The sequence below is a fragment of the Mustela erminea genome, chromosome 10 (genome assembly GCF_009829155.1).
Source record: "Mustela erminea isolate mMusErm1 chromosome 10, mMusErm1.Pri, whole genome shotgun sequence".
Lineage (NCBI taxonomy): Eukaryota > Metazoa > Chordata > Mammalia > Carnivora > Mustelidae > Mustela > Mustela erminea.
In genome coordinates, this window is record NC_045623.1 from 73,534,896 (window position 1) to 73,554,272 (window position 19,377).

The window sequence follows — 19,377 nt, forward strand, 5'->3', positions numbered from 1 at the left end:
ATTTATTTAAAATATTGGCTTCAAGGAGACTTGGAAAGAATGCGGATTTATTCGATGTTCCTTTAGCGCAGTTCCCGGTCTTACCCACATCGCTGATGAAACCGTCCTAACTGCTGACCTTTTCAAGATGGCGGTCCGCGGGTGCCACTCTCGGGCTCGCGCACCTCCCCAAGATGGCGGCGCCCGAGGCCTGGCGCGCCCGGAGTTGCTGGTTCTGTGAGGTAGCGGCGGCAACGACCATGGAGGCCACGTCCCGGGAGGCGGCGCCAGCGAAGAGCTCGGCCTCGGGCCCCAGCGCTCCCCCCGCCCTGTTCGAGCTGTGCGGGCGGGCGGTGAGCGCCCATATGGGGGTTCTGGAGAGCGGGGTGTGGGGTAAGTCGCGGGGTGAGGGGCTACCTCTGGCAACGAGCGGAGGCGGCCCAGCGGCCGGGGGGCGCGGGGGGCGAGGCCGGGAGGCCTGGGGCAAGGCCCAGCCCGGGGCGCTAGAAGCCACACCGTCGGGTTGGAACATGAATTCCGTGCCTGACCGGGCTAGACAGAGTAAAGGCGGGGACCAAATCGGCAGGTGGACGCGCACTGCGGCCTGGCTGGGGGGCGCGGGGGGCGAGGCCAGGAGGCCCGGTCTGGGGCCAGACTGGCAGGGCCCGGGAGACAGAAGCTGGAATGACGGGCCGGCCGCGGGCACCGAACTGACGATCGGGTCGGGCCGGGCTGGGGAGTCTCGGATGTCGAAGCGACGGGCAAGGATGGCCCTGCTGCTTGGGGGCGGGGGCCGAGCTTGGGAGGCCCGGCCTAAGGCAAGGAGTCCAGGCCCGGGGCCACCTAGCCTTACTGACGCGCGGGGCCTCCAGTGTCTGCTTGACAGACCGCGGGTGCCGAGACTCCGGAGACTAGGCTGGTGGGCGAAAGCAGCCCAGTGGATTGGAGAGCGAGGGGCTGGCGGAGAGGCCGAAGGGCTTGGGGCGCCGAGGCCTGTCGGGCGACCCGGGGTTGAAGGGAGCGCACTGACGACCGGGGCCTCGGGTGCCAATTTGCTGGAGCGCTGGACTGACGGGCAGGGCAGGGAGCCCCGGAGGCCACTCGTATTGGCCTCAGCGGAGGAAGGGCCCGGAGCGGGTGAAGAAGGGAGGCTGGAGCGGGTCAGCAACCGAAGGAGACTCGAATGACGGACGGGCGGGAAGGGCCAGGGAGGCCCCAGGCGGGGCGACGGCCCGGGGATCCCGAATGGGAGGGGGCGCGTCGCCGCTAGGAGGCCTCGGGCTGAGTGCGAGCGAAAGGAGGCCCCGGGTCTGAAAGCTGCCGGGGACCGACGGCCGGGCTCGGGCTCAGGGCGCCCAGGCCGAGCGGCCAAGGCGGGCCCGCGCCGCCGGGCCGAGGGGCTGGGGAGGACAAGCTGACGAGGCCGGCTGTTGGGCCTGGGATTAGGTCGGGCCGGCGCGAGCAGGGTCGCGCCGGGAGAGGAGGCCCGCAGTCGGTGGGCGCGCGGAGGCCCGGCTTTGGGATGGGCGCCGCTGGACCCAGATCGGCAGCTGATGAGAACAGCTCGGGTCGGCCTTGTGAACACTGATGGGGAGCGTGAAAGAGAGGAGAGTGAAGGCTCTGGGGGGTAGGCCTGCCCGCATAGGGGATGAGGGAGGCCTTGGGCCTGACAGACTGGTGGTGTGAGGGGGTGGGGTCCAGAGGCCAGGGCTGAAGTTGAGTGAGGAGATCCAGGCCGGGCCTAGGGCCCAGGGAAGGGGGAGGGAGTGGCAGGAGAGAAGGCCTCAGACCTTGAGGGGGTGAAGGGGTGGGGTTCTGGAGAAGGCCTCCGGAGTCCTGGTAGTGCCTTTGCGAGGAGGGAAGCCCCGGTAAGGTCAGGAGAGAGGGCTTGAGGTCCTGGGATTGGGGATTTGGGGGGGTTACACTCTGAGAAGGTGGTTGTGAAGAAAAGGCCCTGAAGTTTGGGGGGAGGGGGTTGGGCCTCCAGGAATAAGCCCCAAGGCTGTGGAGACTGGTTAAAGAAGGCCCAGGGATGTGAGAAGGCCCTTGGTGAGGTGGGGGTGGGGCACTGATCCTGAAGGGGCCCAAGTGTCTTCCTGCAGTGGGGAAGACTGTTAGAAGTCCTCAAGCTGGTAGGGGGAGGGGATTGTGGAGGCCCTGTGCCCACAGCTGAAAGGAGAAGGGTCAGGCTGACCCATGGGGAAAAAGGAGTAGTCTCAGTGGAACTGGGCAGGGAGCTCAAAAAAGTCCTCAGGAAAATGTGGAAGAAGGCAGAGAAGATTGGCTGTATCAGCTTGGAGCTTCTAGGATGCTAAACTTGGCTAGGAGGGAAGAGGACTGGGAGTGAAGGCCCAGAGTTGGGAAGAGGAAGCATTAAAGGTGTAGGCTGGAAAGAAGCAAGGAAGAGCCTGGCTTAAGAAGAATGGAGAAATGAAGAGAGGAGGTTGTGGATCATAGGGGATGAGACTCCCCAGTGGCTGTGAGAGGGGATGGCTAAACAGAGAAGATTGGAGGGACAGAGGAGAAAGAGCTCCTAAGGGCCTAGCCTAGGTAAACAGTCACAGAGAAAAAGCTGAATCAAGTTAGGCCTCTTAGGAGAGCCAAGTAGGAGGCCTGCTAAGAAGTGCTGTTTTGGAGGAAGGTCTCAATGTGGGCTAACAGCCAAGAAAGGCTTCCTGGAGGCGGTGGACTAGGGTTGCTTTGTGTAGGGAGAGGGAAGGGTAAAGTGAGTAGAGGGAGCAGGAAAGGAGAATACAATGAGGAAACAAGTAGAATAGGTATGTTATATCTTGAATGCCAGGATATGGAGCTTGGACTTTATCTTGAATTTAATAGGGGCCTACATTAATGTAATAGTTTAGGGAATTAATACTTTCATTCAGCAGGTACATTGAGTACTATGCACAAAGAATTATATCAGACTCTTGGACATCAAGATTTAATTATTCTACAAGTAAAGATAAAGGGAGACCCTAGAATAGAAGTTTTTGAAAGATTTTCCTTAGATATAGTATACTCTAAGATCTAAGACTTGTTCTTGGAAGGACAGAGAGGCTATTGACAGATAATAATAATAATAGACAACATTTAATAAGCTTCTTATGGCCAGGCATTTCTTAAAAAGATTACAAGCATGATCTTCTTTAATTTTTAAATGATTTTAATTTTGATAACAATATTGTGAGGTAGTTATTACTACCTCCATTTTAAAATTGAGGAAACGGAGTCTTAAAGATGTGAATTTTCCCAAGTATTCATAATTAATAGAATCAAAATTTCACCCAGTTTTGTCCAATTCTAGAGACTGAACCATTTAGCCACAATATTGTAAAGCTTCTCAACCTGGACATCAGCAAGAAAAGTTTTGTTTTTATGATATGTTCAATTTAGAGTTAGGGCCTAATTATATCTGTTGTTCATAGGAAAGTCCTAGTTCAGGATATTGCAGGGGCCCAAAGAATGGGAGTCACCAGCCTGGAAGAGTGGGAAGGGAATTCAGGAAAGGCTTAATAAAGGGCACATGCTACTTGAAAGATGAGTAGGTGATATGCTGAAAATGGCAAGGACATTCTTGGTAGGGAGCAGCTCAAAAAAGGCACAGAGGTAGAAAGCAGTGTAACATGTTAGGTAAATGAGGAAAGTAGTTTAGTATGGCTCAACTAGAGGAGGCAAAGCAGGGAGCTGGAGAAGTTAGTAGGGGCCAGATTATGATGGACGTCTTTGACACATATCCAGTAGGACCTTTTAAATGCAGTAAAATGATTAAATGGTTCATTATGCTAGGCAGAAGTGAACTGACCAGCTCCTAAATGAGCATATCAGCTTGCTTTATTGTCTCACCCTTGAAGATGTGAATGCCCCTGAAATTCCAGCTGCCACCGAAGTGGCTGAAGATAAGTAGACTAGAGTTTGAGTTAGACTTAGGTTAGCTTCTGTAGGTTCCATTTGCCAAATGAGAAGTCAGCCCTTCTGTTTTCCTTTCCATTAAGATAAATAATGCTTGGAACTCTGAGAGAAAAAAGTAAATTTTGTGTTTTGGTTTTTGTAGCCCTCCCAGGCCCAATACTTCAGAGCATCTTACCTCTGCTCAATATATATTACTTGGAGAGGATTGAGGAAACTGCCCTCAAGAAAGGTAAGTGTCTTTCTCACTGTTTCTCAGTCAGTGATTTTAAGCAAGGCACCATGATGTCTTCAGGTAAATATTACACCTGATACCCACATAGAACTTCAAGCTTTTCAAAAAGTACCCTCATACCTACTTTCTTACATGATTCCTCAGAGTGTCCAGTGAAACACAAAGCAAGTAATGATCCCAGTTATACTAATAAAAGTGAAATCACAGGCACACCACAATTAATAGCTAACCCAGACTAAAGCCCAGATCTTCTGAATCTTTGTTTTTCTATTTTACCATGCTGTCTTCCAAACCTCTCATTGGGCAGATCTGTTAACAGCTAACATTTATCTAACTAATCCTGATGTGACAAGTGCTGTCCTGTGCACTTTACCTGGAGAACTCATTTAATCTTTTTCAACAACTCTATGAAATAACTATTTTTTTTAAAGATTTTACCCATTTATTTGACAGAGATCACAAGTAAGCAGAGAGGCAGGCAGAGAGAGAGGGGGAGGCAGGCTTCCCACTGAGCAGAGAGCCCGACGAGGGGCTTGATCCCAGGACCCTAGGATCATGTCCTGAGCCGAAGGCAGAGGCTTTAACCCACTGAGCCACCCAGGCACCCCTGAAATAGCTATTGTTAATTACATTTTGCAGATAAGGAAACTGAGGTACAAAAAAAAATTAGGTAAACTTGCCCAGGGTCACAGAGCTAGAGTGTGGTTTGCTGATACTTAAACCCAGGCTGTCTTTAGAGCCATCACTCTTTACTACTCTGCTCTATTGCTCCTGTGAACCCAGAGAATGACAACATTAAAGGCTGATGTGCTTCACTCATGGTGGCCCAAGAGCAGCCAAGTCAATGTGATATTTCTCCCCACAGGCCTCTCCACTCAGGCCATCTGGCGCCGACTATGGGATGAGCTGATGAAGACAAGGCCTTCCAGTTTGGAAGTAAGTTAAGGCACCAGGTAGAACTCTGGCCTGACTTTGCACAGTGGAAGCAGGAATAGCTTACAAACACAAACTGGGTACTGGTAAAATGCAGGGACAGGGATGGAGTGAATTTGGGAGGAGATGGCTTGTCACAGGGTTCTTGGCTCTGATGGCTTGTCACAAGGTCTTTCCGTTTGGCATTTGTCACTGACTTAATTGCTCACCATGTTTGCAGGTAACACAAAACAGGGAAAGGTAGTGATCACAATGGATGGCAGAACCCAGATTCATAGATGTCTGGACAGGGCTGGAGCAGTGGTCAAACCTGACAAATGAAATTTAACAGAATAAACGAATTTTTCACTTAAGTCTAAAAAATTCCAGTTGCATGACCTCAGGGTAGGAGGTGGAGGGGTCTGGCTTAGCAACAACTTGTACAAAAAAGATTAAGGGGGTTTAGTCAACAATGTGCTAAAGCTACTGATATAATGACTCTACTCTGAGCTATGTGAATCAATGTAACTATAATATAAGCTGAAGGACAAGAGAGATGATAGGCCTGCGTGGCTCTGCAGTGGTCAGGCTATCCTGGAATATGGAGAAGTCAAGGCCACATCACGTGAGTCACATTTGGAAGACTGGAGATGTTGTTCCTGAAAAAGAAGAGTTGGGGAACATGAACTATTGGAATATTTGAATGATTCTCACATAAAAGAGGGATTAATAGACTTTTTCTGATAGAAGCTAAAGAAGAATAAATTTCTGCTAAACTGAATGTAGAATTTTTAAGCTCTGAGCTTATTGGTGATGAAACAAGCTAATGCCAGAAGTAACCTTCCCATCTCTAAATGTTCAAATTGAGTCTAGATAACTACCTGACACAAGGGTATTGTAGAAGAAAATCAGCATTTTAAGAGAGGTTGGACAAGATGACTTTATGGTTCCTTTTAACCCTGAGATTCTGTTATTCTTTGGTTCAGATATAACTTGCTCTTATTTAAGCAGAATTTCTTCTGCTGTTCCGTAAGTAGGGTACAGCACAGATTGAGTTCAATAAACATTTACTAAACTTCCCACATACCAGGTCTTATGTTAGGTATTAGAAGCACAGACACAGTCCCAATCTCTCACATTTAGCAGGGAAGCCTGCAAACAAATACATTGTGCATGGTAGGGAAAGTGGTGTGACAGTAGCAAGGAGGTTGAGGTAGAAGGGAGCATGACAGTCTTTCCTGGGAAGTAGTATTTGAACTGGGCTTTAAATGGTGGATGAGGCCAAATGATAAGAAGACAAGTTCTTATCAGGAGATTTAATTTCTGGGGATGCACTGGGTTCAGTAAAATTCAGCTCCATGTCCTTCAGCTTTCCACTTCTAGATCTGGACACAACTCCTACTAAAGTTCAGTAGGATAATCCTAAGGCCCAAGAAAGTCCTCAGGCACTATGTACAGGAATTAGGCCTTATGAGGAAGAAAAGTGAATGCAAGATTAAGAAACACTAACAGTTTCCTGAAACTTAAAGGTGTATGAGATTCACTTCGAATCTCAACCATCCCAACCATCCCAAGCAGTATGGTTGACTAGCAGATGATGGAGATCGGAACATCATCTTAGAGTAAGCTTTTTTTCTCCAATATTATCTCAGGCTTCCTGGTAGTTTGTTATCTTTTCTTGTCTCAGAGCATTTCAGAATGCTTGGGAAGCCCCAGGCTTGGTAACCTAACAGTCCCCTAGACAGAGATCATTCCAAAGGGTACCTTCTTCTTTTTTACATGACAGTAACCTTAACTTCATAATTCAGAAACACTTAACTGAGTGCCTGCTCAATTCCAGGCACTGTGCTATGTTCTAGGGATACAGTGGTGAACAAGATAGAGATAGCCCTGATTGCTTATAAAGAAATAGAATTTCAAACAGTGTAGTACTACTGTATGTGTATTAAGAGATCTGTAGAATAAAATAGATATTCTTGAGACAAAGCAATGGGGAAATGAAGGCTTATTCAATAAAGGATTCTCTGGTTATTGGTTAACTATGTGGAAAAAAAAAAGAGCCTCATTTTACAATATACTCAAATATTTTCTATATGGATTAATGATTAAATTGTAAAAAGTAAAACCACAGAAAAACTAAAAAAAGAATAAAGGTGATTGGTTATTTAATCTCAAGTTGGAGAGTGTTAATTATTAAATGGATAGAATCAAAAAAGCAAGCATGGTTATATTTGGACATATAAAATGCCAACACAATTTAAAAGGCACATAAACTAAGAAAGAATGTTTGCAACAATATTTGTAAAACAAGAGGATAGAGGGAATAAGAAAAACTATCCTAAAAGAAAAAGATTGGGACAAGTCACAAAATATACAAAAATCTTCAATAAAATATATTCAATCTCAATAGTAAAAAAATGGGAAAGTATATAACTCTTAAATAAGTATATATATTATATACTTATCATATAAAAATAAGTATATATAATATAAAATATATATATTTATATACAATATATATTATTTGGCTAGAAATTCTATTTCCTAGAATTTATAGTATATAAAAATTGAAATACTCATGAAGATTTATTTCCGGATGTTCATTACACAACTTAATATCAAAAAGCTAGCAACAGTTTATTCATTATGCAGGAATTGATTATAGTACGTTCCTATTTTTAAAATATTAATAAAGTCATATTCTGCAAACATCTAAATACATGGTGGTAAAAATGTGATGACACGGTGGCATAATGTTTTAAAAGCCCAGCATTTGAAACTATTCAGAATTGTCTCACTGTTATAGAAACAATTATCTGTAGTTATTCACATTTACATATACTGGAAAGAATGGGTTTACAGATTTTGTTTATCTTTCCACAAACAATGTTTCTGTTATCAGAAAAATAGTGGACAATAGTTTATGAACATTTGCTGCTCTGTTTAGTAAAAGAAAATGTTTAGCCTTCCCTAGTTTGTACACCTACTTCTTCCCCAACTAGTCCCTGAGCCATCAGGCTGTGGATGGGCCAAGGACTTGTGTTGGTAGGCAAATGTCATTTCACCTCTTTAGTGGTGCCTCATTTCCCCTACTCTTGCCCAAAAGAATATGTTGAAATCACTTTGCATTCCCTGAGCAATAGTGCCTTGAACTATTAGCTATTTTTCAGCTTTGAAGTTTAGCAGAGATTCTTCTAAGGGGTGGTGATGGAATAAAATGCAGTGAACTACTGTCAGCTCATAATTGAGATAGTTGTAACTAACTTTACTCATTTAATTCTTACAACTCTGATGTAGGTAGGTTACTTTCTGACTTTACAGATGATGAAACTGAGGCAGAAAGAGGTAAAGTGGCTTGTCTGAGGTTATAGTTAGTGAATGGCAGACCCAGGATTCAAGTTGAGGCAATGTGGCTGTGGAGCTCTTGCTCCTAATCACTATGTCATGCTGTTCTCCCTCCAATTGTCACCTGTCTGGGGTGTTCCAGTTTCAAATATCCTCTTCCACTGTCTTCATCAACCAATAAGATGTATGGAAAAAAAAAAAAAAACTAAGTTACCTAAACTACATATTCCATATGCCATATGGTCAGAAATAGCCACAGTGTCCTGGTTCATATCTTTGTCCATATTTTAGGCCTAGAATGTCCCACTTGTGAAGTTAAAGCTTTGCTAGATTACCTGCAGGTGTTTTCCAAGGCTGTGAGCGTGGGCCAGCAAGTGTGTAGGAAAGTGTTAGAGGTAGGATTCAGGAGTACCCTCTCTGCTTCCACTCGAGGCTGAATGAAGATTCTTTTGCCAGATATTTTTCTGGTCCCCCAGCGCCCCCAAACTGTTGCTGGTGAGAGACGTCCTTCCCTCTTCTTGCTACCATGCAGTTAGTTCAAACATGAAGTCATTCCTAATTATTACCACAGCAGGCAGTGTTATGGGCCAGAGCAAAGGGAATGCCACTTTTGCTGAGAACTACAGGGGTCCAACTCCTACCAAGAACCTCTGATATAAATTAAGGGTCCCTCTGGTATGAGGGAATGCATAGAGGTAGGGAAAGAGAAGTGTCCCTTAGTTTTAGGGAACCTCAGGCCCCCACTATCTTTTGCTGCCGGCTGAATTAAGCACCCTGCTTAACAGGCTCTGCCTCCATCAAGTCCATTTCACATTGCCCATCTGGACTAATTATTACCATTAGCAGTAACAGAAATAACATTTTGTATTTTACAGTTTATAAAGTGCCTTCACTTGCACTGTCTCATTTGATCTTCACAACAAACCTGTGAAGCAATTGATATTATCCACGTTTTACAGATGAAGAGGTTCAAGAGGCCTGAGTATAGTGGCAGAGATGACACCTGTGTCAGAGTCAGCAGATTTTGTTGTGCCTGAGAGAATGAGGACTTAAAAGTCTGTGTGTCCTCTGGTCGGGGGTAAGCAGTAATTGCAGACCTCCTACATACATCAGAATCATCTGAGGGAGGTTTAAAAACACAGACGCATGGGCCTTACTGCAGATACAACATAAGAGAATTCCCAGATACCTGGCATATTAATTTTCAAAAAAGAAAAGCTCCACAGTCAATTCTGATGTGCACCAAAGGTTGAGAAATACTTGGATTCAGAGTTTTTCTTAAGTGTTCCGGAATACTCTGATAAAGTCTCATATGATCAAAGCCAATTAACTACTGCCTTGGAGAAAACCAACCTAAGATTTGGACCCTGATCTCCAGGAATTTCTAATCTGGTTGGGATAAAACATGTACACCATGAGACAGGCCTACCAACGATTAAGACCTGAATAATCAGAGTAGCAGAGGAGTCCCACAGGAGACAGGGAGTGGAGTAGAAGGGGGCATACAAAGAGACACTGAGATGAACAACCTCAACAAGAGTAAAATGTTAGGGGGCGCCTGGTGGCTCAGTGGGTTAAGGCCTCTGCCTTCAGCTCAGGTCATGATCCCAGGGGCCTGGAATCGAGCCCCACATCGGGCGCTCTGCTCAGTGGGGAGCCTGCTTCCTCCTTTCTCTCTGCCTACTTGTGATCTCTATCAAGTAAATGAATAAAATCTTTAAAAAAAAAAAAAGTAAAATGTATTAGTAGGTCCTCTCAGGAAGACAGCAATGAGGAGCATTTCTGGCAGATATAGGAAAGGGCACAGAAGGCAGGTTTGGGTCAGTAACATGATCAGTTTGACCAGAGCAAAGCAAGATGTGGGAGATAAAGCTTCTCAGAGGCCATATTGTGCCAGGCTGAGGAACTTCAGATTAGCCCTCAGCTGTGGAAAGATTTGGGAGGGGGGTGTGGTTAAAGCGGAAAGTAATCAGATGTGTTTTGCAAAGATGAATACAGTGGACTTGCACGGAAGTTTGGGAAGGGGAAAAGGAGATGACGGGAACAATCAGGAAGCTAATGAAGTGGTCAGGTGTGAGGTGGTAAGGGTCTGAACAAAGGTGGTTAATGGTAAGAATGGAAAGTTGGGATCAGGTTCTAGAAACAGACATGGAAAAGTTACAGGATTGTTTCACTTGAATGGCAGGCACTATAGCAAAATCTCTGGAATCAAATTTCCTGGGTTCCGTCTCGAATCTACCACTTACCGGTATAACCAGAGGCAGTAACCAACCTTTGTGCCTTGTTTTCCCTACCTGTAAAATGGGGCTAATAGTAATACCTCAAAGATGTGAACATTAAATGAATTAGTGCAAATTATTTAGAATGTTGCCTGGCTCAGCAGATAGCCATTCGAAGGGAGGGACCCAGGATGAGGATGGTTCAGTGGGTATCCTCTTAGTATCACAACTGTCCGGCATGTTCTCTGCTTTCAGAGTGTGACCTGTTGGCGAGCCAAGTTTATGGAAGCCTTTTTTTCCCATGTTCTACGTGGGACCATTGATGTATCTTCTGACAGGCGTCTCTGCGACCAGCGCTTCTCACCTCTTCTGCACAGCTCCCGCCATGTCCGGCAGCTCACCATCTGCAATATGCTGCAGGGTGCGACGGAGCTGGTGGCCGAGCCCAACCGCAGGGTTTTGGAGACCCTGGCCAGTTCCCTGCACACCCTCAAGTTCCGCCACCTGCTGTTCTCTGATGTGGCTGCTCAGCAGTCACTCCGGCAGCTTCTGCATCAGCTTATTCACCATGGGGCTGTCAGCCAGGTGTCGCTCTACTCCTGGCCTGTGCCCGAGTCAGCCCTTTTCATCCTTATCCTCACCATGAGTGCTGGCTTCTGGCAGCCAGGCCCTGGCGGCCCACCTTGCCGCCTCTGTGGAGAGGCCTCCCGAGGCCGGGCCCCATCCAGAGATGAAGGGTCCCTCTTGCTGGGCTCACGCAGGCCTCGCAGGGATGCTGCTGAGCGATGTGCTGCAGCCCTGATGGCCTCTCGGCGGAAGAGCGAAGCCAAGCAGATAGCCAGAGCTGCACCTGCCACCCGGGTAACACGCCGGAGCACACAGGAGAGCCTGACAGCAGGTGGGACAGACCCCAAGAGGGATCTGCACCCTCCGGCAACTTCCCATGAGGCGCCTGGCACCAAGCGGCCATCCTCTGCTCCAGCCACCAGCTCCTCTGCCTCTGCCTCCTCTTCCACATCCTCATCCAAACGGGCTCCAGCTAGCTCAGCCCCACAGCCTAAGCCCCTAAAGCGTTTTAAGCGAGCTACAGGGAAGAAGGGTCCTCGCACCCGTCAGGGGTCTGGTGCAGAGTCTGAAGACCTGTATGACTTTGTTTTCATTGTGGCTGGTGAGAAGGAGGATGGGGAAGAGATGGAGATCGGGGAAGTGGCTTGTGGAGCTCTGGATGGATCAGATCCCAGCTGCCTGGGGCTTCCAGCACTGGAGGCCTCCCAGCGATTCCGCAGCATCTCCACCTTGGAGCTGTTCACAGTTCCGCTGTCCACAGAGGCAGCTCTGACACTGTGCCACCTGCTGAGCTCCTGGGTGTCTCTGGAGAGCCTCACACTCTCCTATAATGGTGAGTGTCCTGCAGGGGCAGGGATGGGTCTCACAGCGGCACCAGCCGTGTGCCCAGCCCTGTGGAGGGGAATAGGGAGTATGATCAAGCAGCTGCACATGAGGCCCTGCGGAAAGCACACACCTGAAATAGGGGCAGACTTCCATTGCTGGGGAAGAACATGAGGTCTATAGGCTTGATTTAGAGTTGTAAGCAGAGGTTCCTGAGAGGCAGTGAGGGCCCAAAGAAGGGGTACATTTTAGCCATGGTAGGCAATCCACAGGCAGATGGGAGCAGTGGAGTGTATTTAGGGCCCAGCCAGGGCTAAGGTTGAGTCCCCCCAGTCCTGTCAAAGCAGCTGTATAGACAAAAAGGTATAGAACACATTTTTATCAGACCAGCAATCTATGAAGCAGTCCTCAGTTCTTCCCCATGCCTGGCTGTGCCCAGCTAGCCGAACTTCAGCTCTGGGCAAATCCACCAATCTCCGTCACTTGCTGAGCATGGGTGGAGAAAATCACACTGTGCAGACTGGTGCTACTATACGTTCAGTCTTCAATCTTACATGGATCCTGTGTTTGCAACATTAGCTCCCATTCCTTTCCACTACTTCTAAATGTTTCCCCCTTTTCCTTTCTCAGCAGAGGACTTCACTTCCTACTTCAAAGAACATAGAAGCCATTACACATGAACTTCAGCTTGTTAACCAACCCAGAATTCTACATCTACACTCATCCTTTCCTCTTTCACAATGGGAGATGGCCATTCTAACTAGGGCAGCTCTATTACCTGTGCTCTGGACCCATACCCTCTTGCCTTAGGAAAGCTTGTTTCTCAAATGCTTTAGTAATAACTAACTTTTATATACTGCTTAATATGTGTCTGGCATAATTTAAGTATTCTGTTAATTGGATCCTTACAACAACCCTATGAGGTTAACTGGCTTACCCAGGGTAACCTCACTAGTAAATTGTAGAGCCAGAATTCAAACCCAGGCAACCTGATTCCAGAATCCCAAGGTTTTAAACTCAATGTTGCCTACCTTCTCCAAGGTCTTCCTTGTCACTAAGTCCAATACATACTTTTCAGTCCTCCTCTTATATTAATTCTTGGCAACATTTGCTGCTATGAAACAGCCTTCATGAAATACTCTCATTTTCACTACCTCAAAAATTTTTTTTCTCCCTTTCTGGACATTACTTCTTATTAATGTTCAGAGTTCCTCAGAGCTCTGCCATTTTACACATATGTCCTGGATGGTTTTGTCCATTCTTTTGGTTTCAAAAGCCAACTATGCTGAAGACTCCTCAATCTATGATAAGGGTCCACTCCAAATCTTTTTCCTAAACTCTAGAACCATTTCAGCCAGGTGACTACTAGATATTTCGTAAACCAACCTGAATGCATCTTCTCCCCTCGGCTTGATCCTCCTATTCTGTCAGTGACCTTACAGCTCTCAGCTGCCCAGAAGACTGCTGGGTTCTTTTTTTTTTTTTTTTTGCACCACATCTATTTTTAAGATCTCTCAAATCCACTTATTTATCTCCACATCTTAATTCAAACTACTGTTCTCACTTGCATTCATCAACAGTTCCTCCCCTCTACACCCTACACCAATGCCCCAGCATTTTTTTTTTTTGTAATGCAAAGGCCATTCACTCACTTAAAGCAGTTAAGTGAGTTTCCTGTCACAGTTTCCTGTCACATACTTAATTTACTTACAGGTCATTCGTGTTCTCACCCCTGCTTACCTTCGTAGTGGCATCTTGAACATCCTCTCCCCTCATACTTTACACACCAGTCCCACCGAGTGTTTTTCAGTTCTTGGAACCTGCCACTCTTCTTCCTTCGGGCCTTTATATATATGGAGTTCTCCCTGCCAGTCACTCCTCTCCCTCTGTTTAAGTCTCCTTTGTGTTCTTTAGGACTTAATTGGAAAGTCTTTACTGTTAGAAGCTGGACTGGGTACCAAGTACTCATCCTTTGTGTTTCTACAATATCCTACTTCCCCAGCTCCCCTCGCACGTTTTTGTTGTCCATCAGGCTACATAGCCAGGAATGAGATCTGCTACTCATCACTGTCTAGCAAAAACTATATTTACTAGGTACTGGGTAAGGTATAGCAGGAGGAATGAGTCCAGAGGAAACCTCAGTCCAAGGGGAGATAATACTTGCTTTGTGGCATTAAGCCTTTGCTCTAACCCTTCTGGATACTGCTCACTTTTGTAGGGTGTGGTTACCCTTTTTTTGCTCTATTCCCACCCAGTTAATCCTTTAAAGTATTCCCTACTGGGTCATTGTCACTCCACCGCTTAGATTTCAAATGTTCCATGTGACCTATAAGAAAAGTCCAGAGACTGCTGCTGCCCTCTGGGCCTGTCATTCAGCCTGTAGCACAAAATGCCCTTCCCCCCTTCCTCATGTTACTATCTTCTGTTTTGTGACTGCCCTCACTGATGCAGTCACAGTAGGGCCATGGCCCAGTACAGTAGACATCAGTTTGCTGGTTACCTGAGGAGAAAGCAAGACAATGAATGGTTGAGACAAATGATTTTAACTAACCTGATCCAAAGCTCAAGAAATTTAGCAGTTATCAACAGAAATATCTGGAGTTGTCTCTGAATGTCACTTCTACTGACTTTCCCACATGACTGACCTAACTTCTTTCCTGCCATAGGCCTGGGCTCTAACATCTTCCGCCTGCTGGACAGTCTGCGGGCCCTGTCAGGCCAGGCTGGATGCCGCCTCCGTGCCCTGCATCTCAGTGATCTGTTCTCACCACTGCCCATCCTGGAGCTGACACGTGCCATTGTGCGAGCCCTGCCCCTACTGCGGGTCCTCTCTATCCGCGTGGATCACCCCAGCCAGAGGGACAACCCTGCTGTGCCAGGGAATGCAGGGCCCCCTAGCCACATAATTGGAGATGAAGAGATACCAGGTGAAGCTGTGTGTGTGTGTGTGTGTGTCCCAACACAGATGTGAAGGTGCATTTGTGTCCACACAAATGTGAAGTTGAGGAAGGTGGGACAACCTCTGGTTCAGGCCTGGTAAACTCATTCCTCAAAAAGGGAATGAAATCCAATCCCTCTTTAGAGCCTGCTGTTCAAAGATAACCATGGCCTGAAGAGGGCCCAGACCACTATAAGCCCAGTAGGAAGTGACTGTGGCAGATTAGTCTCTAGAAAGGCAGTCTAGGTCACTCTTTATATTCCTTTAGGTCCTGTTTCCTATGTCACCACTCTGCACACTTACTTGCTTGTTTGAGTAGTCTTCCTGGACTAAAAGTTCCAGAAGGGCAAGGACCAAATCTCATTTAGTGCTGTTCCCAGAACCCAGCACAGTACCTAATGTGAAGTGCATACTCAATGACAAGTAAATGAATCGAACTTTTTAGTGAATCTCTAAAGAACAAGATGGGACCTACTCGGGGACAAGAAGGGAGATGGCCAGCGATAACCTTTTCTCCCTACCATATCCAGAAAACTGCCTGGAACAGCTAGAGATGGGATTTCCACGGGGAGCCCAACCAGCCCCACTGCTCTGCTCTGTACTGAAGGCCTCAGGTTCTCTGCAGCAGCTGTCTCTGGATAGTGCCACCTTTGCCTCGCCCCAAGATTTTGGGCTTGTGTTACAGACACTCAAAGGTAGGACCCAGCTAGAATGGTAAAGGGAGGGCAAGAGACCTTGCATCATTCTTTGGCAAAGTTAAGGTCTATGGCCTCTGCCCCCACACAGAGTACAACCTGGCCCTGAAGAGGCTGAGCTTCCATGACATGAACCTGGCTGACTGTCAGAGCGAGGTGCTCTTTTTGCTACAGAATCTGACTCTTCAAGGTAAGTTCTTCATCCAGAACCTGGGGCATTCCTGGATCTTCACTGTGGCTCTGCCACTGTTTCACTGAATGAGCAAGCCATGTTCTGCTCTTGGCCTTATATCTTCAACTATAAAATTACTGTAGAACCTGCATGATCTTCCTTCTAAAAGGTCCCAAACTCAATTCCTCCTGTACTACACATGGGAAAATTATTAACTTTTAGAGTGCCTCACTCAAATTTTTCTTACCTTTCAGTGGTTGGCATAAATGGCGGTAGTTAAGGATAAATATGCTGTGTCAGCCTCCCCTTATAGACTTGCCCCTAATGCCCACTCCTGCAGAGGGCAGTTAGTAGATAGAGGTGGGGAAATTAAATGGAGAACCATTCATGTAGAGAACCTCCCAACTGAGTATCTGGGATCAGTCTCTTGTCTGAATCTGATTTAGTTCCAGTCTTGCTTGGGGTCTTGGAAAATTCCCTTCTTTCTGGGCTTCTTTAAAAATGTTCACACCTCGGGGTGCCTGGGTGGCTCAGTGGGTTAAAGCCTCTGCCTTTGGCTCAGGTCATGATCTCAGGGTCCTGGGATCGAGCCCCGCATCGGGCTCTCTGCTCAGTGGGAAGCCTGCTTCTACCTCTCTCTCTGCCTGCCTCTCTGCCTACTTGCGATCTCTATCTGTCAAATGAATAAATAAAATCTTTAAAAAAAAAAAAAAAATGTTCACACCTCTTGCTAGGGCCAATTGGGACAGGAGGGGGAGCACCAAGTCCTAATGATAGCCATCAGAATTTACTCTAATTTCTCTTGACAGAGATTACCTTCTCCTTCTGCCGTCTGTTTGAGAAGCGCCCGGCCCAATTTCTGCCTGAGATGGTTGCTGCTATGAAGGGCAACTCCACACTGAAGGGCCTCCGGCTGCCAGGGAACCGCCTGGGTGGGGGCAGGGCCCTGGGAAGGGGCAGGGGGAAGGAGCCAGTCCTTGGACTTAGAAACTCAGTGGATGAAGGCATAGGCCTCTCCACTGGGAACATGGGGGTTGGAATATAGTTGTGTGCTGGAGCTTCAGGAGGCTGGGCTTCTCTCTACCAGAACTGGATTGGGATACTCATTCCCTGTTGGGTGGTTACAGACATTTCTCCCCTTCTCCCCAGGGAATGCTGGCTTGCTGGCCCTGGCAGATGTTTTCTCAGAGGATTCATCCTCCTCTCTGTGTCAGCTGGACATCAGGTACATGGGGAGGGGGAAGGGACAAGGGATGGAGCTTCAGGGATAGAGGGATTAGTTGTTTCCTGGGTGTCTAATCTGTCTCACCCCTACCAGTTCCAACTGCATCAAGCCAGATGGCCTTCTGGAGTTCGCCAAGCGGCTGGAGCGCTGGGGCCGTGGAGCCTTTGGTCACCTGCGCCTCTTCCAGAACTGGCTGGACCAGGATGCAGTCACAGCCAGGGAAGCCATTCGGCGGCTCCGGGCCACTTGCCATGTGGTTAGCGACTCGTGGGACTCATCCCAGGCCTTTGCAGATTATGTCAGCACCATGTGATGGGGCCCATGCTTCACAGGCCCATGCTCAGTACCATCAGCTTGCAGGGGCTGAGACATGGGCTGTGACATGGGCTGCCCAGAACTCCCAAACACCAATTCTGTCTTTCTCTTTCTGCCACCTTTTTTTCTCTTTTTTCCTTCTTCCCTTGCACTGAGGTCCTGGTGGCCTTGATGGGGCTCAGCAAAGGTATTCCCAAAACTGGATGTAGAGCCTCTGGGCCCCTTACCCAGTACTCTGGGAACCCTGGGCCAGGTTACAGTGCTCCTCAGTCACTGAGGACATCTCCCCTCCCCCCTGCCCAAGGTTCCTGCTTTCCTTCCCAAAGCAGGCACCCAGGCTTTAGAGAAGTTTAGGAGTGTCCACTACCAGGCCTCCTCCGCTGGGCTTACCATGCTGCTCCCAGGCCTCAGTCCCTTTCATACCTTTATTCCTTTCTTTTTTTTTAACCAAAAAAGTTTTTCTTATAAAATAAACTTTGGGCAAACATCACGTGGCCCTCCTTGATGATTTTTGTCCCAGAGAACAAAATTCAGTAGGGTCCTATGGGGCAAGGAGCCCCTTTTCCCTGTCTCCTTCCTCTAACAGCTATACCCAGACCAACTGGTTTATCAGTGGAGGCCCCGCTGCTCTTCATGAGAACGCTGGTGGAAGACGAATGTGATGGCAGTGGAGGCAGCATCCCAGGCAGCCTGGAGTACCTCATCCTTGAGCCCCTGCTTATCAGTGTTATGGTTCCACTGAGCCAGGTCTGAAGTACAGTCAGAACCATCAGGGGGTGGCCGGACCTGGTGGTTGTTGACACAGCGGCGGCAGCGCAGCCTGGGGGCAGAGAACAGAGCTGTGATGACTATAGAGCCCATCTCCATGCTGTGCAGGGAGTTCAGAGGTAATGCCAGTAAGGGCATTCCACGCACCTTTCATGAGTGTCGCTAAGGCTAGCCTCATCGAGAGTAAACAGCTCCTTCAACTCGCCCAGAGAGAAGTGCCGCTCCACGTCCTGCTCCTCATCCACCACACAGCTGCTCAGTGCCTTCTTGTGGCTCTGGCGCTGAAAGATCTTCTCCTCAATGGTTCCGGCCTGGGGTGCAGAGACCCGGGGTACATGGCTAAGTCATCCCCAAACATGGGGCAGGAAAACCCAGGAGTTGAAACTATAGCCACCCAAGAGAAGGAGAAATAAAAGAAAACCCAAAATCCTACAGCCACACATCTGCTTAGCTGAGCCCATTTTCCCAGTCTATTTCTTGAGAACATGACTCGTACATGTCTGCTCACCCAGGATATTTTCTGTACAAATGGAGGGTTTCAATGGCCTGGCTAAATTCCTTCAGAGTGAGCTGAGGTTTGCAGCAGCTTCACCAGAGCTCCACACCAAGCCCAGGTCTCTCTCTCTCTCAATAAATATCATTAAGGTATCCTAGACCAGGCCCTGTGCATGAGGATACAAAGAAGAATAAAATATAATCTCTATTCTTGAGCTCACAGACTAGTGGGAGAGACAAAAACTAATTGGTACAATAATAAAAACCTGTATAGGATACCCAGGGGCCCAAAAGAGGGATGGTAGTAGAGCGGAATGCTGGGAAGCTTGAAAGATTATCCTCAAGTTGAATTTTAAAACATGAATAGATGGTCTACAAGGAAAGAGAGAGGGGAAAGCTCCTAGGTCCCACGTAGCAACAAAGGAATAAGCCTGGCCTACTAGAGGAGTGAGAACTTGAGCCTGTCTGGGGGACAGTGGGAATATAGAGTGGGAATCTCAAGCTGGGATTGAGAGTCAGCAGAAGTCATACTGGAGAAATATTGGATGCCGGGCTGAGAGAGGTTGGCATTGTTCTGCAAGTGATGAAAAGCAAAATCAGAATTTTTGCCAAGTTTATTCTGGAAGCAATATATGAAGAACAGATTAAGACCAAAGGTAAAGAATTAGGAAGCTGCTGCAATATCCAAGTGAGAGGACTGTGACCTTAGCATGGTACAGAGAGGAAGTTAAAGAAATTTCCAGAAAGTAAAAATAACAATTTGTTTTTAGGAAACAGAATGGTCCAG

The 19,377-nt window shown here is 47.4% G+C and overlaps 2 protein-coding genes and 1 long non-coding RNA gene across 6 annotated transcripts in view; 1 reads left to right on the forward strand and 2 right to left on the reverse strand.

Moving 5' to 3' along the window:
* Positions 1 to 17,817, forward strand: part of LRRC41 (leucine rich repeat containing 41) — a 38,959-nt gene extending 21,142 nt beyond the window's left edge. The window contains exons 2-11 of the mRNA XM_032303371.1: positions 67 to 372; positions 4,028 to 4,114; positions 4,983 to 5,053; positions 10,849 to 11,992; positions 14,649 to 14,909; positions 15,451 to 15,615; positions 15,707 to 15,805; positions 16,597 to 16,719; positions 16,937 to 17,012; positions 17,106 to 17,817. Coding sequence (XP_032159262.1) covers positions 174 to 372; positions 4,028 to 4,114; positions 4,983 to 5,053; positions 10,849 to 11,992; positions 14,649 to 14,909; positions 15,451 to 15,615; positions 15,707 to 15,805; positions 16,597 to 16,719; positions 16,937 to 17,012; positions 17,106 to 17,325 — 2,445 coding nt within the window. The 5' untranslated portion in view covers positions 67 to 173 and the 3' untranslated portion in view covers positions 17,326 to 17,817. The remainder of the gene's footprint in view (positions 1 to 66; positions 373 to 4,027; positions 4,115 to 4,982; positions 5,054 to 10,848; positions 11,993 to 14,648; positions 14,910 to 15,450; positions 15,616 to 15,706; positions 15,806 to 16,596; positions 16,720 to 16,936; positions 17,013 to 17,105) is intronic.
* On the reverse strand, positions 11,987 to 16,598 carry LOC116567976. The gene is made up of 4 exons (XR_004276458.1): positions 16,512 to 16,598; positions 16,035 to 16,298; positions 13,723 to 14,482; positions 11,987 to 12,329 (listed from the first exon to the last, which is right to left on the reverse strand). It is a non-coding gene; the product is annotated as an uncharacterized LOC116567976 (long non-coding RNA).
* A 99-nt stretch (positions 17,818 to 17,916) lies between the features above and the next one.
* The window catches only part of RAD54L (RAD54 like), a 29,594-nt gene continuing 28,133 nt past the window's right edge, over positions 17,917 to 19,377 (reverse strand). For 2 of the 4 annotated variants that reach the window (XM_032303372.1, XM_032303374.1), the window contains 2 exons: positions 18,243 to 18,406; positions 17,917 to 18,147 (listed from right to left, as the gene is read on the reverse strand). In XM_032303372.1, coding sequence (XP_032159263.1) covers positions 17,937 to 18,147; positions 18,243 to 18,406 — 375 coding nt within the window. In that variant the 3' untranslated portion in view covers positions 17,917 to 17,936. Of the gene's footprint in view, positions 18,148 to 18,242; positions 18,758 to 19,377 lie in introns of those variants that run through there. The other 2 variants (XR_004276457.1, XM_032303373.1) reach the window with 2 other exon arrangements.